This window comes from Haemaphysalis longicornis, unplaced genomic scaffold, assembly GCF_048455015.1.
Source record: "Haemaphysalis longicornis isolate Haplotype H1 unplaced genomic scaffold, Haemaphysalis longicornis Haplotype H1 scaffold_6, whole genome shotgun sequence".
In the NCBI taxonomy this organism is placed as follows: domain Eukaryota; kingdom Metazoa; phylum Arthropoda; class Arachnida; order Ixodida; family Ixodidae; genus Haemaphysalis; species Haemaphysalis longicornis.
Genome location: NW_027526407.1, coordinates 34,037,210 through 34,056,921, shown reverse-complemented (window position 1 = coordinate 34,056,921; position 19,712 = coordinate 34,037,210). Strand labels below are relative to the sequence as shown.

At 45.9% G+C, this 19,712-nt stretch overlaps 1 protein-coding gene across 3 annotated transcripts in view; it reads right to left on the bottom strand.

The window, feature by feature from the left end:
- The window catches only part of LOC144142458 (uncharacterized), an 80,466-nt gene that overhangs the window by 41,112 nt on the left and 19,642 nt on the right, over positions 1–19,712 (bottom strand). For 2 of the 3 annotated variants that reach the window (XM_077673992.1, XM_077673994.1), the window contains exons 3-4: positions 14,612–14,911; positions 11,796–12,167 (exon numbers count right to left, since the gene is read on the bottom strand). In XM_077673992.1, the coding sequence (XP_077530118.1) occupies positions 11,796–12,167; positions 14,612–14,911 (672 nt within the window). The remainder of the gene's footprint in view (positions 1–11,795; positions 12,168–14,611; positions 14,912–19,712) is intronic. The other variant, XM_077673993.1, reaches the window with a different exon arrangement.

The window sequence follows — 19,712 nt, the reverse complement described above, 5'->3', positions numbered from 1 at the left end:
AGGAGTACTCATCCTGCGACATGTAAGCAACCACCGGATTATTTAAATACGGTCTTTTTTGTAGATGATTCACTTGCTTTCGCACGCAGCCCGCAAACAAAACATAAATTTGCACTTGGTATGTAATATATCACATACCAATCGCAATCAAAGGTAAAACTTCAGTTTGACAGTTAACCATAACACCATACCATTATATACAGCACTCTAGCCCCACACCACAATGAGTGCATGTGATAGAAATTGCTTTTTATTAACGGAAAGTAGAGTGAGGAAGCTGACAGCTCCATACGATTGGGAGGGGAACCTATGAAGATTTAGAAGTTCTTCCTGGATTCATTGCCAGCTGCCTTCCAATGAATAAGTTTCAGGCGCTACCAACTCATCTGTACTTTTAGCCCGCGGTGGAAACAATTTTGCTCTGCCTGCCAATAGATTTTTTCATAAAATTCCTGATGTCAGTGAGCATCCTTCACCTCAGCTCTTGCACTATACACCAATAAGTCTATTCATCAGCTACCATATAATTTGACTTGGCGTATCGCCCTTTAACTATATTGATGATTTGAGAGCTCTGGGCGTGGCTATAAACGTGGATAGTGGTTTCTCTTGCGTGTGACGCGGCCCTAATCCCTCGATATTGAGCAAAATACGCCAATAAGATTCACCCACCCCGCATTGGTGTCATTGCCCATAACCGCATTCAGCGGTTCAAATAAATATTTTCACTATTGGACAGCTCCCATATTCACCTTGTTCTTAAACGAAAAGGTGTCACTTCGTGATATTTGAGTGTCATAAAAGCAATGGATTAAAAAAAACATAGACATAACGGCTTTTGAAGAGGGAAACACTTTTGTTGTGTTTACGAGAAACTTATATACAAACTAAAATTATTACGAAACGAGTGAGCAGTTTTTTTCGATGCGCAGCTGGCCGAACGTTGGGCGCGGTGGGAGCACAATGTCGGAGACACAAGGGCTAAGTACTGCTATTTTGATTAAGGGCAAAGCACTTTAGGGGCTCGCCTTGTCGGCGTAGCTTGCTCGCTGGACCCAAGTAGAGCCCTACGGCGTACCATCGCAGCGGCGTCCCACAGAGGCTTCTAAAACCAAGCGGTTTATATAGTCATAACCATTCAAAACCCGTGAACCTCTGATGCTTGTCATACCTCTTCCAGTTGTTTAGCTCAAATGAATCTGCAGGTACATTTGAGGCAAAATATCTGTTATTAACCAGCAGCGCCCGCGTTAACTTTGTTAGGAACGCTCGTTGGATTGGGTTTTACAATAGTAAACGAAAAAAAGTGGCAGTGCAACGCCAGCACGTGCGGGAGGAAAAGCAAGCACAAAAAGAACAGAACTCCCACTGGCGAAGTTTCAGGCAAGGGGGCGCGCGAGCACTGCGAAGGCGGTAAATTTGAGTTTCTTAGGGCAAGCGTGCGTTCCATTGATCTAGAGAGGAGGTAGACAGGGCGGCGAAGAGCGTGATGTGTGGTAGCAGTGAGCGGATAGCGGTGCTACAGCCCATTATGATGAATCACTGCTCGGCACTTCCGGAAGCTCTCACATTGAGTGGAACGGCTTTAATTTTTATTATTACAGTTCAGTAAAAACTCCTCTGACTAAACACTCTAAATCATTGAGCAAACAATGAACAAAGCTACGTGACAGTGCAAAACTGTTCGAGGGATCTTTCGTGTCACAAGGGCCTGCTGCCATTATACTCATCTCTTTTCAACCAGGTACTCGGGCTCTAAAAATTACTTTGAAAACGTTTTGCGAACATTACCTTATCACTTAATTAGAGCTATCAACAAGCGGAACCCTACCCATCAGACAGTTTCTCGTCGATTTGGTACGCATATAAATTTTCTGCAAATAGTACGTGGTTACGCGGGGCTAGTGTAAATAAAGTATCGCTTTCGTGGCATATCTGTTAACATCAGATCCCAATGTACCATGGCCTATTCGGTGCTTTGGCGCACACATTATCAGCAACGCCAATCACTCATTGACATTGGAACCAGAACCCTATATGTTCAGTATATATTGTAATTGTTTTCCGAGCCAACTACCAAAAGTATATATATACAATTTAAATTGCAAAAACCAAGTTATCGAAGTTACTGAATATTTGTCTTTCTGGAGTTTCGAAAGGGGATGGTAGAAGAGCCTTTTTGCACATCACATCGAGGCGACACGCAATTTAGCGGAAAGTAAAGAGGAAACTTTATTTCTCCCTAAGAGTTGAAGAAAATCATTCCTAAGGAAGACACGCGCATACGCACGCGCAATGTTATTTTGAATCTAGTTAACTCGAACTTGGTGTCTCTAATGATGGTGACACAAAAGACATATGAAAGTAGTCAAACGTACAACCATGAGTTCCACTTGGTGGAAAACAAAGGCGCTCAAAAAACGGGACGAAGGAAGACGTAGACGTCCCTGTTTTTTGAGCGCCTTTGTTTTCCACCAAGATGAACACATACCAACTAGCTCAACTTTCCGTTCTTCTTGAGTTTCACGTCATGTTCAGAACAGCGGGCGACTTTCGCATCTGCTGCCTTCTTACAGCTCCCGCCGAGACGTTCATGTTGCAATGCCGCACGCTTGGTCACCTTATCAGGTGCATACTGCGCCATACATTACGTCATAGATTCACAGAGCAACGCCACCTGTACAACCTTGCCTGTCGCGTCAGCTGAAAATGGCGAAACAGCCACGTTCCTGTCACTCACTCCTGCCAAACCCCGCTATCTAGCTTTTCCGCGTGCTACCAGACTGAGTAGTGGTAGAAAAAAAATTATTTTAAAATATATAGGGGGGAGAGGTTAGAACGATTGAAGGAATACTTGTGGCAGGGGCCCAGGTCCTAGGCTCCAGATTCAGCGGCACCGTGCCTTGCTCTTCGGACTACGTTTACATGGTCCTCAAGGTTGAGCTGGCCAGAAATGCCTCCCATTTCTCTAGCAGGGTAGTGGGGTTGGTGTTGGGCGTGTGGGACCATATGGTATTGCACTCCCAAGTGACGTGAAAAAGCAGGGGCTTTTGTTTGCAAAGCTTTCATGGTTCTTGTATGTTATTTAGAAACATCAGTGCCGAACGTAAATTATGAATAAACGTATTGAATTTCATTCGCCGTAGTGTCTGCGAATCGTGACTGTTGCGCTCCTTGTGGGGAAATAGAAAAGTCTGCCGGCTTTGCCTGAGTTTGGCAAGCTGTTCTCCGTATCGTTCAAGAGGTGAAAAGCGGTACGAATGGTCATGTAGGGCACGGTATGTTCGGTCTCGTGCAGCTCTTTTTGCCGCCGTATTACCCTCCGTCCCTCGTTGCCTGGACACCAGTTGACATTGTGGGGTTGTGACATATTTGTGGGGATATTTAGTGAACGCATCCTTATCTCACTTTACTACGCATTCTTACACAGTCACATAGCATATGGCATATCATTTTGGAGAAATACATACAAAACTAATTTATCTCCACTGCAACATATTCAAAATCAAGCTATTCGAATTATAACCTTTAGCCACTTCCAATCGAACGCCGTTTCCTTGCTTCGTGCTCATAATATGTTGTCGGTTTCAGAACTTGTTAAATATTCCCATGGCCTATTAGCTTATAATTTCCTTAATGGAAACCTCCCCCTTCCGTTAATTAGTACTGACCAATTTCCTCGTTGTAACCCCACTCGACTTTGTTTAAATATGAATTATTTATTGTCAAAAGTAACAACGAACTACGGAACGTTTTCAACTAATTTTTCGGCTATACACTTTTGGAATACGCTGCCGCTCTCTATTAAAACATTCCGTTACGTGTATACATTTAAAAATAATTTGCGGGCGTTCTTATCCCAACCTGAATAATGTAACTTGGTTGTACCATGTTTAGTTTCTTTATTCCGGGCATCACTAATATGCTTTGTGCTTATGATGTTCTTGCCTATACACTGCTGCTGATATTAGTTTTGTTTCTTTTTTCTTTTTTTTCATGCATTGCTACTACGTTTCTTGCTTATTACGTTCTTTCATATATACCGTTTGTTATCTTGGTGATAGTTTTTTTTCTTTTTTCCATGCCTTTCTAATACGTTTCTTGCTTATTATGTTCTTGTATATATACCGTAATTGATCTTGCTGATATTATTTTGTGTTTCGTTGATTGATATATTCGTGCGTATTTCCGCCTGTTTAATGAATAACAGGAGGTCGACCCTCTTCAGTCTCTGACTCTGGGACCTCCTTCTGAAATCTTCTATTGTATACATTGTTGTTGTAACACAAAATGAAATAAATTCAAATTCAAATTCAAATATTGTGTTTGATTTACCGGATTCGGGATTCTTCGAGCCGGGATGTTCATTATTGCTCACTTGTATTCCGAAATGATGTTCAGTCCTCGGTTATTCTTTTGTCCCAGCCTGATTGCTAGTAGAACGGATCCCGTTTCCGCTTCTTAGATTCCCATGTCTGTGCTGTTTGCCGGGCAGCGCCGCTTCTCGGAAACTATAGGCCGTGTAGAGCGATCAGTTGGACAAACCCTCAACAGGTGATGCTAGCGACGCAATTGCTATGGCTGGTCATTATCACGGGGTGGTTTCGGTTTCTGCCGTAGGCTTCCATGAAGCTCACCGAAGTGCGCAGTCATAAAATATGGTGGTCACGGGGGAATACTTGCACTGTAGTCGGATGTACCATCTGTGATTGAGACCTGAAGGTGTGGGATGAATCGCCATGCGGGTCTCGCAGGCCGCAACTTCACAAAGACTGTCCGTGTGTGCGGACTTACGCGACTCACCGCTTTCCGCAGTGAATGCTACATGAAGAGCAGGCTCCGCTGGATCGCCATTTTCGAACTGATGAATTTTGTTCCAAGAACGTCTGCAAGGGTGACTTTTTTCAAACCGTAACAGAAGGCCGCCGGCAAGCGTAGTGTAGTGCACGTAAATCTTCCTCGGTACGCGCTTGCCGAGGCTGATTCGCGCTTGTTCTAAAAGGCCGAACCGCATGGAGCGTTTTTTCACGCGATTCGCGAGCGTCGGCGTTGCGCGTGCGTTTTTTCGACGCCCGCGTCGACGATTCCGCGCCCGCGGCAGCATCTGCCTTGGCTAGATTTTGACGCGCGTCGCACGCGGCAGTGGGAGGAGCCTGGCGACTTGCGCCAATGGGGAGGCGCGCGCCTCATGGCGGTTGTTTCGAAGCGCTGGGGGCAGCCGGCTGGCTCCACCGGGGACGTTTAGGCTTACCACACCAGCAGATATTGAATGGGCGCTTTCACTGGTGACGCGGATGATGTTTTATAGTACCGTTTTTATCCATATTATAAGCTCCTTTAACGCACAAGCAACTTGCGCGTGCCTTGAGCGGCATTTTAGAGAGCGCTTAGAAGCGGTCGCTCGAGCTCCCGACTCCACTTCGCTGCCGAAGCCGCCGCCATGTTGCCGCCGCCGGCCGCGGCGCGCGCAGCGTGCGGGTGGCTCCGCGGCAGCGTAAGCGCGCCTGTGGAGTGGACGGGGCGTTTTCGCGAGCAGAAAACGCTCCATGCGGTTCACGCTTACAGCATGCCTCCTGTTTTGTTTAAGCGTTGCGTGCGTGTCATCACGACGAACCGATTTAGCCTGGCTGTTGAAGCCGATCGAAAGGGTGACTCCAAGATTATTTTCTAGTTTTCGCTAGCCATTATCTGCTTGGCCCCGGAGTAGAGTATGGAATCCCGCGTTACTTAAAGTGCACCAAACGCCTTTCATCGCACCACCGGCGTCCCCAGATCTCCGCCGTTTGTCTCTGCCGCTGACCCAGCCTTATTACTAGGGAAGAGCACAGAAGCCTAGCTTCAGTAAGCATTGCATGTGTTTCCTCGCAATGTAGGCCTGTATTATGCACGTTGACGAAACCATGAACTAAGGCGTAACGTCAGCTGCCTTGCGTCGGAGGCTGCAACTTCGGCGTTATTCCCAACTCTGTTAATAATGCGTGTGTGAACGAATCCGTACATGCTCATGCGATTAAAGTGGGACAGCCAGAGGCTCAAAGCCATTTCAGTTATATTAAAATTCGGCAACCTTTCAGGGTGGAGGGCCGATTTTCATTAAGCCGACACGGCAAAGGCCGGACGAAAATCGGGGCGAGAGGGGGCGGGGAGGTGGGGCTGTTTTGAAATTTTGAAATTTTGAAATTTGGGGCTGTTTTGAACGAGATGAAATCAAGACGTTATACGGGTAAGTGTAAAGATGGGAAGCAATGCCACCTTGAAGCGATTTTGCTTTATTCCCTTCTAACCCCATTTGAGGTGAAAATTGGTATATTAGCCTTCAGACAGGAAGTGGCAAGTTGAGGTGGGTTCTGACGTCGTGTCAGGGGCTGCGCAATACTTCCCTACGGGCCGCAGGCTGCCGCCATCTGATATATTGATTGCTCTGTAAGAAAAAATAGAAAGAAATGCCGCCAAACAGCTAGAAAAGGCGCGAACAGGAGCTTAGGTGATGGGCGCAGTCAGAACAGCGCTTTGAGAAGATTTACGGGCCATTTTTCAGGGCTATGTAGTTTCTCAAGGCTGGCACACTATTGGCGGTGAGCGCGACCACGGGCGGCGCTGCGAAACGCGCCTCCATGACGTCGGCTTAGGGATTCTCACATTTGTCGTCTGCTTTACTCGGGCTCGCTCTCCCTGCTGTTTCTTTGCGCTCGGTTGACGTCTGATGCTTGTCCGCACCCCATTTTGCGTGTGCGTAACTTTTTATCATAAGAATAGACTTTAAATCGCATACACTAGCTCAAGGCGTGAGTTAAAGTATAGTTTTGGATACCGCAACGGAAGAAATATTGCCGGCGTCGCCCCATTCCTTGCGAAGCCGGTCCTGTGCGGAGCGCGAAGAGTCGGAGATAGGCGTCGGCTTCTGTTGTAAGCAATATTTCGAACGAAGGGAACAGCCAGCTGCTAGTAGCCTACAACGGCGAAAATACAAGACCAAAACAAATTCCAGGCCTTCGCGGCTGTCGGCTTTGGCAGAAGGCCTTACGATTCCCGGTAATCGCATGTAAGCTAAATAAGTTTTTGCAACCTTGACGAACGCTCGAAAGTATGTATCACATCATTTTACGTTGTCATGGCATGAAAGTGTGCCGACATGCACTTTGGGCCACAAAAACTGTAGGCTGAGTTCCAAATAACCGACTGTGTGTATAGGCGCGGGCTGGTTTTATACAGGCTTCTAACCAGTATGCAGGTTTATTGACAAAACGAGCCACGTCTACGGTAAAAATACAGTAACACTATGTTTGTTCAGAGCTGGAGGGATATTTCGTTACATTTCCCACAGCCATATCTTCTCAATATTCAGATATGCGTTACAGGAAAGCTGCACTCAAGAGGAGGAGGTGGAAGGAGAGGAGGAGAAAACTTTATTTAACCGTAAAATCGAGATGATTAGTGGGTCGGGTCCACGGACCAGGACAAGAGAGTAAGATTAATTTTCTTCTTTACGCCTGGAAATAACAGTTGGAAAACAATAAAGAGCTGCTTGGAAAAATTAATCTGTTTCGTTTCTTGTTATATATGCACGTATACTATTTATTGCGTTCGTTAGCGACTATATCAAGCCTTCAACACCGTAATCATGTCGTACCTGCTCAGGTTGAGAGTCAGTTGGTTATGATAACGATGGTTATGACAGAAATTCGGGGCACAAAAGCCGCCTTCGAGTACTCTGGACAGTGTTGTCTGGGGCGCGATCGCGGTGGCATAGCACAAAGCTTCTCTTTGTATTTGGATGTGAATATACAACTCACGCTGCAAATATGCATTTTCTTGCATGCAGCCATAAGGAAAGCCAATTTTTGAAGAAGGGAATGGATGCCTGAAGAAAATATCCACACGATCTTTGTGAGCCCCACAAACAACCCCAAACCTACTAATAAGACGTTCGTGACGGTGCAGAAAAATTAATGCGTTGGGAACAGGAAAAAAAACATTCATCTGATACAAGTCAACGAAAGAAACAGAAGACAGCCGCTTTATTTGCTGCTGTGCGATGTGCGAATAGGGGCCCGCTGCTTGGTGCGTAAGAGTACAGACTGTTGAGTCTCCCTAAGAACATCGCAAAAATACTGTAGGTAATCGTACGCATTTTGAATACTTATCGAGGAGTTCTGAGTGTTGAACCTCGCGAATAAGCTAGAAAAGACAAGTTACACCCGATCTTCTGACCGATACTCTGAAGAAAGTTGTTGTCTGTCTCTTCTTGTGTTGGAAACTTGTGGGGGATACGACTTGAAATTATTCAGATGTGCCAGAAGCCGGCAGAAATTACTGAATTACTAGAAATACGCTCTTCAATGCACTCAAGCATCAAAGTGGGGGATTTCTAGCGCATGCACTGCTGCCTCCCACAAGCGTAGTGTAGCAGACGGCAGCGGCGCGAGTCCCTAAGCCGACGTCAGAGCCAGGGGGCGCCACTCAAACATCTCACCGCCAATATCTAGCCGACTAATAGGCGCCCTTGAAAATCAACCCTTGAAATTAATTGAACAATTTGCCCATAAAGCCGGTACGGCGCTCACCCATTCTCACCGGCGAAACGCGTTCTTGAAGGCCAGCGATGGCGAGTGACGTCACACAAATCAACATGGCTCCACCCATGTCATCTCTCTTTAAACCTTGTATAAAAACCGATTGACAGCATTTGTACAGCTTTTGCAAAGTGGCGGCCCTACTCCTGCATGTTTAGGTCCCTGGGGCGGCCAGTTTCTCCTATGACCCGTGGTCGCGCTTCGGGGATTACGTCTCAGGCGTACCTACTGGTCTCACTCGAAAGCGGTTGACACGACAAAATATATTATACAGGCAGAGTCCCCAACAGACATATCTACGACGGAGGGGTGACATGCCTGTTTTTTGCTAATATGAGTCTGATTTTGTTGTTGGCGCTTTTAAGGGGAGGGGGGATTCTAACCGACCCGAACGGCGATATGCATATCCTGTGGAGCTAAGCTTAATCTTCATAAGCTGGATTTCCCCCCGTGGGTTTTTCCGCGAGCATCCGTATCCCATAAATTTCCGGAATTCAGCCGCAGCAGCTTCGTTTAAAAGTTTTAGGGGCGAAGCTCCTCTTGCTCGGGCCCTGTCCCGTCCCTCGTTTCTGCCGTACACGGAAGCATGATGATGATTATGGCAGGACCCCCTAAGGATTGGCCAACCGAAGATTGGCCGAAGAGGTCAAAACGTTCAACGCGTTCGATTCTACCCAACAAGGAGGACAGGAAGAAGAAGAGGTTGTCGTACGTCGCCTGGGTATGTGCCATTAATTATCAAGATCAACAACAACAATCGTCGTCTGCGAGCTCAAGACACGTTCCGGGGGTAAGGGACACAAGACGCTCTGCAGAAGGCGATGGCCAAGGTGGCTAAAATGTCACACACCAAATTCGCCAACTTACCCATGGAGATTCTCATCGTCCCAAACAAGCCCTACATAATCACCACAAACATCGACTTCATCGACTGGCTTGTCAACGGAGCGGTGGGAAGTCTCAAGCTTTGCGAGCGAGGAGTGGTGGTCTTGACGCGGCGGCGCCCGGTTTCGATCTCACGGCTCTCTGGCCGTGACGGGAGGAACGTGGCGCAATTCCCACTGCGCTACAAACCGAGACGCGAGCATGGCTACGAACGCGCCTTATGTCCTTCACTTATCCAAGCCGTGTTTACATGAATGCGACAGAATGCGATAGGAGCGTGTCACATTTCCTAGCGCATCACGAGTAATGCGATGCGCTAGCGTTTACATGTAGCGCATTACCACTGGTGCGATGGTGGCGCCATACGGTGTCGCACATCGAAGGTAAAGCAGCGTTTCTGGCGCTTCCAAAGCTTCCGGCACGGCTGGTTCTTGTTCTTTTTTTACGACTCGCATTTTCCGGCGTCTCACACTTGATTTAGACGTTTTTAAATGCAAAGCTCCGTTTTCAGGGCTTATTTTTCTTGTCGGCATAATTCCTAATGCGATGCGCTCGCGTTTACATGCACTTCGAAAGTCGACTTACGCGTCTCAATCCACCCCTGTCTGGCGCATTAATGCGACGCGCTTTTCTAGCGCATTAGCCCCGTTTACATGGATGCGATGCGCTAGAAAATTGATGCGATGCGATGCGATGCGCTCCTTGTCGCATTCATGTAAACGCGGCTTCAGATGGTGCGCGCCGTCAAGAAGATCTATAACAACGTGTCGAGTGCCATTGACGCGGCAGCGCCCGGTTTCGATCCCATGACTCTCTAGCCGCGTTTACATGAATACGACGAGTGGCGTATCGCATGGCATCGCATCAATTTTCTAGCGCATCGCATCCATGTAAACGGGGCTAATGCGCTAGGAAAGCGCGTCGCGTTAATGGGCCAGACCGGGATGGATTGAGACGCGTAAGTCGACTTTCTAAGTGCATGTAAACGCGAGCGCATCGCATTAGAAATTATGTCGACAAGAAAAGTAAGCCCTGCAAACGCAGCTTTGCATTCAAGAACGTCTAAATCGAGTGTAAGACGCCAGAAAATGCGAGTCGTGAAAAAAGAACAGAACCAGCCATGCCGGAAGCTTTGGAAGCGCCAGAAACGCTGCTTTACCTTCGATGTGCGACACCGTATGGCGCCACCATCGCACCAGGGGTAATGCGCTACATGTAAACGCTAGCGCATCGCATTACTCGTGATGCGCTAGGAAATCTGACGCGCCGCTATCGCATTCTGTCGCATTCATGTAAACGCGGCTTCTGGCCGCTACGGGAGGTACGTGGCGCTCTTCCCACTGCGCTACGAACCGAGACGCGAGCATGGCTACGAACCCGCCGCGGTGGCTCAGTGGCTAAGGCGTTGCGCTGCTGAGCACGAGGTCGCGGGTTCGATTCCCGGCCGCGGCGGCCGCTTTTCTGATGGAGGCGAAAAGCAAAAACGCCCGTGTGTACGAGATTTCGGCGCACGATAAAGATCCCCAGGTGGTCAAAAGTAATCCGGAGCCCACCACTACGGCGCGCCTCATCGCCTGCGTTGCGTCGGCGCGTTAAACCCCCACAATCAATCAATCAATCGAGCATGGCTACGAACGCGCCTTTTGTCCTTTACTCATTCAGATGGTGCGCGCCGTCAAGAAGACCTATAACAACGTGTCGAGTCTTTATATGATGTGTGGGTGAATGTTTCACGGTTTTACCGATAAGCCTTTTAGCTTCGCCCCTCTCATCATCATTCACTTTGTGGAGATGGCGGGATTTTTTGAGAACCTTTCAGTATTACCCATGCTATTAAACCACAATGGAATCCGTTTAGAATCCGGTTAACACTCGCAAGTTAGACGCTGCACCATATTGTTAATGCTACTAGTAATCTAGATGTTTGAAGAGGGATTCGCACTTGCCCGGAGAATATGTGTAGTAATCTGCTACTGCATGCAATCGAAATAAACTGACGACGTAGTGAACCTAAAGGTTGTTTTTTAAGGGGACGCCAGTATAAAAGGCACATAAAGTGCGTTTTCAGATGCTTCACCTTTCAAAAAAATATCGTTTCTGAAAGAAATGTTTGCTCCTCAGAGACTTACGGAGCAAGTACCAGGAGATTAATATTATGCAACAGCCTTAGTTGTGGGGCTCCTTGTGCAACTTGGTGGTGCTGTCAATTAATCGTCAATTGCAAATATAAACTACCACAAGACATGACTTCATGCCAGCAGGAACTCTACGCTACACATTTCTGTCTTGATGATTGCGGGACGCTTCCAGGAATAGCACCACAAAATATTTGCTGACCTGGATATCCAGGGCCATTTGCTCCACTGCGGCCTCCACCAAGACTCGACCACGGGTTTCCGTCAAGGCGGTTCCCCCCAGGGCTGCCGCCAAAGGCACCAGTGGAACTTCCTCCAGGACTTCGGCCGAAACCTTGTTGCAGATTTTGACCCCTGAAATTTCCTTGTTGCTGCGTTTGTTGCTGCTGGGGAGGTTGTGGTGGTTGTTGCAGTTGTCTTTGTTGTTGAGCTCCAAAAGGTGGCCGTTGCGGGGGTGGTTGTGGTTGTGGTTGTGGTTGTATAATTTGTTGCTGCTGGCTTTGTTGCGCTTGTTGTGGTGGTTTCTGCAACGTTGCTTGGGGGGTTGCGCCCGGCCTCATCAGGTTGCTTGCTGCTAAGTAACAAAACACATTTTTTATCACCGCAACGTATTAGCAGAACGAAAAAAAAACAGTGGGCTGGCTTACAAGATAGAACCCAGCGAAAAGATCTAGAAAAATGGTTTATTCATTTTAAAAATGCGCTTTGACTGCGGAAGTGAATGTCTTCTGCCACTTAAAACGTGTAAATGTACATAAGAAAAAAACCAGATGTGTCTAAATTGTAATGTGACAACTCCGGACACCGTGCAGAATTTTTTACCCGCCTTGTTTTTTTTCTTTTTTTGATCTAGTACCAAGCCCTTCAAATGCTTTCTTCACCGGTACCCTCGGTTGGGCAAGATATCACTGCTTTTCAACAGCTTCACGCGCTCATCGCTCTTTTACGGCGCCTAATCACAAAGTATATCACTGAATAATTCTTATATACACCAAAAGCACTCCTTGAAGCACTGGGTTCGAGGATTTCAGGGGCTATACCCTGCTAGGTTTGAAATACTGTGGGAGCCTGTCTGGACCTAGATATACGCAGCATTCCTTGGTTTATCTTTCTCTGACCGAGAGACTGGAAACTTTCAATGCTCTGTCTTTCACTCCACCACTGCCTTGGTGGTGTTCGCTTCTGCTGCTGGAGCATTGAGTCTGTGAGTTAAGCCTTTACTCTGCAGCCACTAATTTTTTAGGAGCTAAATTGCCCTTGACACAGCAGTCTATTAGATAGGTTTATGTGTTCTGTGTTGAAGTTGTTTTATTAGTTGAAAACGTATATTAGTGCAACAAAATAGGGCAGTTGATTTCCCATTGGAACTGCAATTAGTGAAAGCTTCACTCATAATGCACTCATCCGGACACAGGTAACAAACTACCCAGCAATATTATAATTGACTTTTCGGGGCGCGATCAACTTATTTGGCAAAAAGAAGCCCAACTTAAATCTTCATTGAATAGATAGGGTTATGTTTCACATAGCTCTTGCAAGCAACAATAGAATCATAGTTTTATAGGCATTCTTCTCGCAGAAACATCAGTATGTAGCATTGTGCTTACAATTTAGTCGCACCTAACCAAGTACATAGAAAGCTACGGCTTTTTATTCACGCAGGACGGCTGAGAAAATATCGATTTATTTAGCTGTGAAGAAGGCCTACGTACTGATTAGAACCTGTCCCAAGAAGCGCGGAATGGCAGCTTTACGGGTGGAAAGTGGTATGCTCAGTTTCCTCACGATAACTCGGTGCGGTAAGATATTGTGCTTACATAGGCAACGCAGTTCTGCAGTTATTAGTATACAGCGTTTTGCAGGATTATCTTTCTTATAGGGCATCCCCTCCTTGTATAGAGACATGAAATCCGATTTCTATACATTTGCCAGCTACAATTCATTTATACGTAGTTTATGAACCTTCAAAGAAAGATCAATTTTTAGCTTCGGGTTATAAAGCAGTCCTAACATCAATGTTTCAAGCAATACTAGTCTTCAACTTTGAAGCCAACAAAATTTGTGTCTACCCACAGTGTGTTGATTTTTCACTTTAGTAGACTTCGTCCATTTAACTGTTGTTATATTAACCTCACAAGTAACGGAAGAACACGTTCTCTATTTTGCACAACCATCCTATTTCGCAAGTCTATCAAGTAGTGCGCTTCTAAATTTCTCACCCCCTAAGGCGCAACTAATTCTTTAACATCGAACTCATCGGGTACTAGTTACAAGCTATTGGAAACTTTGAATGGCAATTCAAATAGCCTTCCGATTCACCAAACCACACCACAATATTTTCAGATATTAGGGGTGATTGTTTTCAGGTGCCAGCAACTATAGAACACACTTTAGAAACAAAAGGCTGGCTCTTCGGAAGAGAGAAAATGCATGCAGAACAGCTGATTTAAATGCACGTTTACACTAATAAAACACCCTGCTTTAATTTTATTTATCCTCACAACGTAAATGTGGTGTCATGTAATTATTGCTGCTTATTGTCTGAATACACAAAAGAATGTTCCAACTTGCTTCAGGGAAATTTAAGAGGCCATACTCTACCAACTGTGGTTCAACGACAGTAGCAACATTTGGAGGCTGCCTATTTTGCTTCAGCTACGCGTAAATATACATGTAGATAGAATACTTTTACGTGTAATTCACCTTTTTAGAACGATATTCTTAAACTGCAACTACTTCGAGGACAGCATCTATTTCCGAAAATGAAGACGTTTGAAGTCAAGGCTTGCTCTCGGTAAATAAAAGCAGCATGCAATTAAGCGGACGCTAATTGCACAGAAATCCGGCTTTTCGGAACCCATTATTCACTCCATAGCTTTACGGGCAAGTTATCGAGCGCCAACACAAAATGTCACAACAAAATTTTTCTGCTAGAAGGCGACTTAAGTAGCGCTATTTTTCTACATGGCTAACATGCTGCTTACAGGGTTTGCAGAGGAAAAGTGTGGTTTTGCTCACCTAAACCTGCGCTCGGCTGGTGGAGGCCAGGGCGAACGCCTCCACCAAAGCCGCTCCCAGGAGCTGCACTGAAACTCCCTCCAGTGCTTCCACCATATCCTGGTTGAAAGCCTCGTCCAGGCAAACTTGGTTGTTGTGGTTGTTGCTGGGGTGGGGTCCGCATTTGTTGTAGTGTTTGTTGTCCTGGCAGCTGTTGAGGTTGTGGTTGATTTGGCACTTGTTGCAGTCCTAATCGTTGCTGCTGCTGCTGTGTTGGTAGGGTGGCTGCTTGTGTTGGACTTCGTCCCGCGTAGCCGTTTCCTGATAAAAACAAAAAATTCGTAAGATTTTGGGCACTGCACTTTAAGTGCCGTGGGAAAAGAGGAGATAATTCTGGCAAATATATGTAAACCAGTTTTATGAAAAACGTATTGCACTGGAATTTTCGCTTCTTTCAAATTACGCTGCCATAGCGAAAGTGCGAAACGTCGGTGAAGTGAAAACTTTACAATCTACATTAGCGTCATTCCATGGTGTCGGAATGTACAGGCTAATTACAAGCTAACACTGAAGCAATGGAAAGCAGGACAAATAACTGCACGAAATGTTTTTTAATCGCTTTGGAACCATTGTAACTACATAGGCGTTCATCTCCATTATATGCCGAATAAGCGTTCATAGCTTGTGTTTGATATAAGCGGTGCGAAATACTTTGGAGTAACTTCCTTTAGTAAGCAGTACCATTTTTCGAGGCAGGGGAAGAATTCATAGGACTACATTATTATGAAATAGCTAAAAAAATAAACGAGCGCAACCATATCTGCTAAATTGTGTATGATAACTTTTGGGAGCATGTTATATTTTCATACTTTAAAAACCAGCTCATCTTCTCTAACTCTTGCCGAAGACATAACACGACTAGGGTTAATTCCAAAATTTGACACACGTGATAACATTTGTGTGGGGCTATGCGCTATGTCGTGTGAAATTACGATCCTTAGTAAAATTTCCTTAGTCTACGAATTTGAAGCTAAAATAACAGCCATAGATAACCTTCAGTATGGTAGCCAATTCGATTTGTTCTAAGACACTCCTGATAGCCAGAGCATACAAAAAAGACTCACAAGAACTGGAAGAATGGAGGGGTGGGGGTGTTCAGCACTTGTGTAATTGCCCCTCGTCTTGTGCTCTGTTTATTGTATGACCTGGCCATCATGACTATCTTCCAAGTAACTCAATGGGATGACGATCTTCACTTTATCTATGGTCACCACCACAGTTTATTTCTAGCTCGCCGAGCTCTTTTACGTGTTAGTACTCGTGCCGTCCCCTGGCTTGTTATGCCGTGTTTTCTGTCTGGGCTGGCCCTGATGAGTCATAATAAAAGCATTTTTATTGGAAAGACCTGACATCTATATAATGTCAACTCAGGGGTCAGAAAACTCATTTGTTTTAGGTGTTTGAAGTTTCGATGCAGCTTGCACATTCTACAGAATTTAATAACCCAATAAACCATGTAATTTTAATAATGTGTCAATATAGGCTTGGATTATTCTTTTACCGTAAAACCTATTTTTACTAATGGTCTGAAAATTAGCCGCGGGAGTGAATCAAGACAGAAAATCACCCCGCCACTTCATAGCAACTTGCGCTCGACTAATTCTTTCACCTTTATTACCTACGTAAACACACGAACGATTAGACATAAAAGGATAGTGCCACTCACAACGCTTCTGTTTCAACCCCGTATTTTGTGATTCCATATTGGACGTTTACTACGTCCTTATTCTGATTTTTTCTTTCAAACCTCTGCTAATTATTGTGCACTGACTGCACACGTAATTAATGCAAACTTTTCCTCTTAACAACAACGTTATAATGGCAGTGACACAACGAGTTGGCAAGAAGACCCTTGATATTGTCACGGGAAGCAGAGCTGTGAGCTCAACCTCTGGATTACAGCGGGGAGTTGAGGAATCAGCCTTGCGGTCTCTCTCATGGCCGTCATTATGTACATAGTGTAACTACGTCGCTCGCATCTTCCATGCATCATTTCATTTTCTCTACCGCCATTTAATGATATCTATACCCTCTAAATTATATTTAGGTTCATTTCAACAGCCACCACCCTGTCGCTAACCGTGTAAAATTCCTTTACAATCCCAGCCATGTTTGTGTAGAACAAGTATGAAATCTTCCTCTGGGGCTTGCTTTAACGGAGACTGCGGCGCCAGATATTCATGCTTTTCAACGCCTTTATTGCGTTTATATCCCACCTAAGCTAACTTTATTACATTACAAAATTAGGTTCCACGCCAATAGAATAGCTAACCTTTTCTTGCTTGTCAAAGTTATGGTAGTCAACTTTGCCAGGTTTTAATTACAGTTTTATCTTGACTATACCCTGGGATTCTTATGATTTCCGGCACTACCCTCCCTACCGATCCCAATTATTCAGCTGTTTTACAGCTGATAAAAACTGAAGGCCAAAAATTAAGGCCTTTTTTGGAAGCACTGGTCAGCAACCTGCGGCCCGCCGAGGCGTATTTTTCGGTCCTCGGCGTGCAGTCAGTACTGGTCCTCTCCCCTTGACACTTCCTATCTCAGAGGGCAAAATTGACCTCAAACGGTGTTAGACAGGAAAACAAAAGTTGGCTCACCCCCCATGTCACAATTAGGCAAGTGGCGTCTTCACTTCATTTCTTTGCAGATGTCCAAAAACCTATTTTTTTTTTTTTTGCTCGCAACCGTGTATTCTAGTTGCAACTTTGTCACATGCGTGCGAACAATAGACATAAGTTCTATTCCAGTTTTTCGCATTGTTGTGAATTCATTGCTTTTATTTCTGTGTGCCTACATATCCCCCCTCCCCTTTTCCGTCCGGCACCCGCCTTGTCGGCTTCGTGCAAATCAACCGTCCGCATAACAAGGTTGTTGACCCCTGTTTTAGAGCAAGGCGAAGTGAGAAGGTTTACTTAAGTTTCCAGTACAACCACCCTGTTAACGAAAGCAGAGTTCAGACCTTAGTGCTCATGGCGCTGACGTATGAAAAAGTCTATCAATGCAACAATTTTAAAAATATTTTCGGCATCAAAACATCTTTGAAGCTTTCGGTATTCCTGGGGTCACCATAAACACATTGTTTTACTCTTAGTCTCGTATTACGGTGCCACAGGCCCAACTATAAGTTTAGAATGAATGGCGACTTTATTTAAATTTGCGTAATATGTGCGAAAAAGGCACTTGGGTAGATTCATGTTTTATGTCATTACTTTTGGTACGACAGCGTTATCACAGACACCAACCTGAAACTGTGAAACGACTTTCACACCAGCATATTAAATCCGTAAGGCGATTTTGTCCACTCTCCGACTCAGTCAAAATTACTATGAAGAACTTTAGATATATACAACTTTTTGGCACACATGAAGAAACCAGGCAAATTTCGTACGGCTGATAATTGTCAATTTTAGAAGGAAAAAAATTCCCTCGCACTTCCCCGAGGGTGAGAGTGTGTAAGTGCGAATGCACGGTTGTTGATTGCGCGATTGCGGTGGATATCGTGATCTTGGAGTGGAGAGGAGGCGCCCAACACCCGCAGTCACTGAGCGGAGAGAGGAGGAGGAGAGTAGCGCCCGCCGTTACGGCGAGGGCTACACGAGCGCCCTCACGCGCCGGAATGCGGAGCGCCCGCTACGCGAGCGAGAGCTCTCCCGCCCGAAGTGGAGAGGAGGCGCCCAACACCCGCAGTCCCTGAGCGGAGAGAGGAGGAGGAGAGTAACGCGCGCCCCTCTCCCCCCGTTGCTAGGGAAGACGAGGAGGAAGACGAGGAGCGCGCGCACTCGCAGCTGTCGCTATGCGGACGACGGCGGCGGACGATTCAGGCTCGCTTAAGAAGTGCATTCGCACTTAAAAGTTAAGCTTCAACTGTTCACCCGGGGAATATCTATTGAACGGAGATAATGACATTAAAGCAGAAAGATGGCTTCTTAAAAATGCAAGCTTCATGCGATAAAACAAAAAAGTCAAGGCTGGGTCACCGCCTCTACTGAAATAGCGCCGGTGACTTCAGCCCTCTGGCGGCCACCTCCTATAGACGAATGGGTACCTCTCAACGCCATTCTTCGCGGTACGTACTCGAGCCCACCCACAGAGGTCTGGTAGTTTATGGGTGAATATATAGGGAGTGTATATGTGCGCATCGCAGCGTGTCGAACCGGCACTGGAATCGAACCGAAAACAGGAACCGAACATTAATTTCTGCCCGCAATTGGAACAGAACCGCTCCCGTGCTTCTCCTGCCATTTTGGAAGGGAACCTGAACCCGAACGAATCGAAGTACGCTTCTGAACTGGTTCCGGAAAGGGTTTAAAGTCAAGATCACGAGCAGTCTGGTAAACAGAGAAATTTATTTGCTAGAAGCATTTTTGACAAAAACGGGAGACGCGGCGGAGAGATAATGCGGCAGAATCGCCCGTGTACGCTCTGGATATCCTGACAGTGCCATAATACCTGCTAATAAAGAAGTCGATATTTAAAGCGAAGCTTTTTATGCCTCACTGCGGCGACGTTGCTCCAAAATTCACTGCAGAAAAGCCAAATTTCTCTGATGATGAGGATGATGATGATAGTGGGTGAAGTGAAAGATGGTTGAAACGCGAAGCTTTGTCTGTTCTAAAGCGGCTATCTGAAATGCGCAAAGACAAAGTCCGAAATCGCAAAACGCAAAGCAGAAAACTCAACGTACAGCCTCCCAAATTTATTATAATATAGAGGGACCGAAGAAGCATTGGCATGTCAGCGCCTTGTCACGGTGTTCAGCAGCGAAACAGGCGAGAGTACGCGCATGCGCATAGGGCTAGCGCCTGTATGAGTGTCGTCTCCTACGCTGTTTCCTTGAGAGTGGTGCACCCCCTGCCACTGCATGTTATTAACTTTGCTCAAAATGAACCATGGCTATTTGACGCGCATGCGCATATCAAATGTGTGTGTGATTTTTTTTTTTCGGGGGGGGGGTCACTTGCCCCCTCCCAGCGTGAGGAATGCCACGGAAAAGAAAAATAAAAGTAGAACAGGACCGGTTTTATGGCCGAAATGACCTTAGGCTGCTGCGCGATATAAT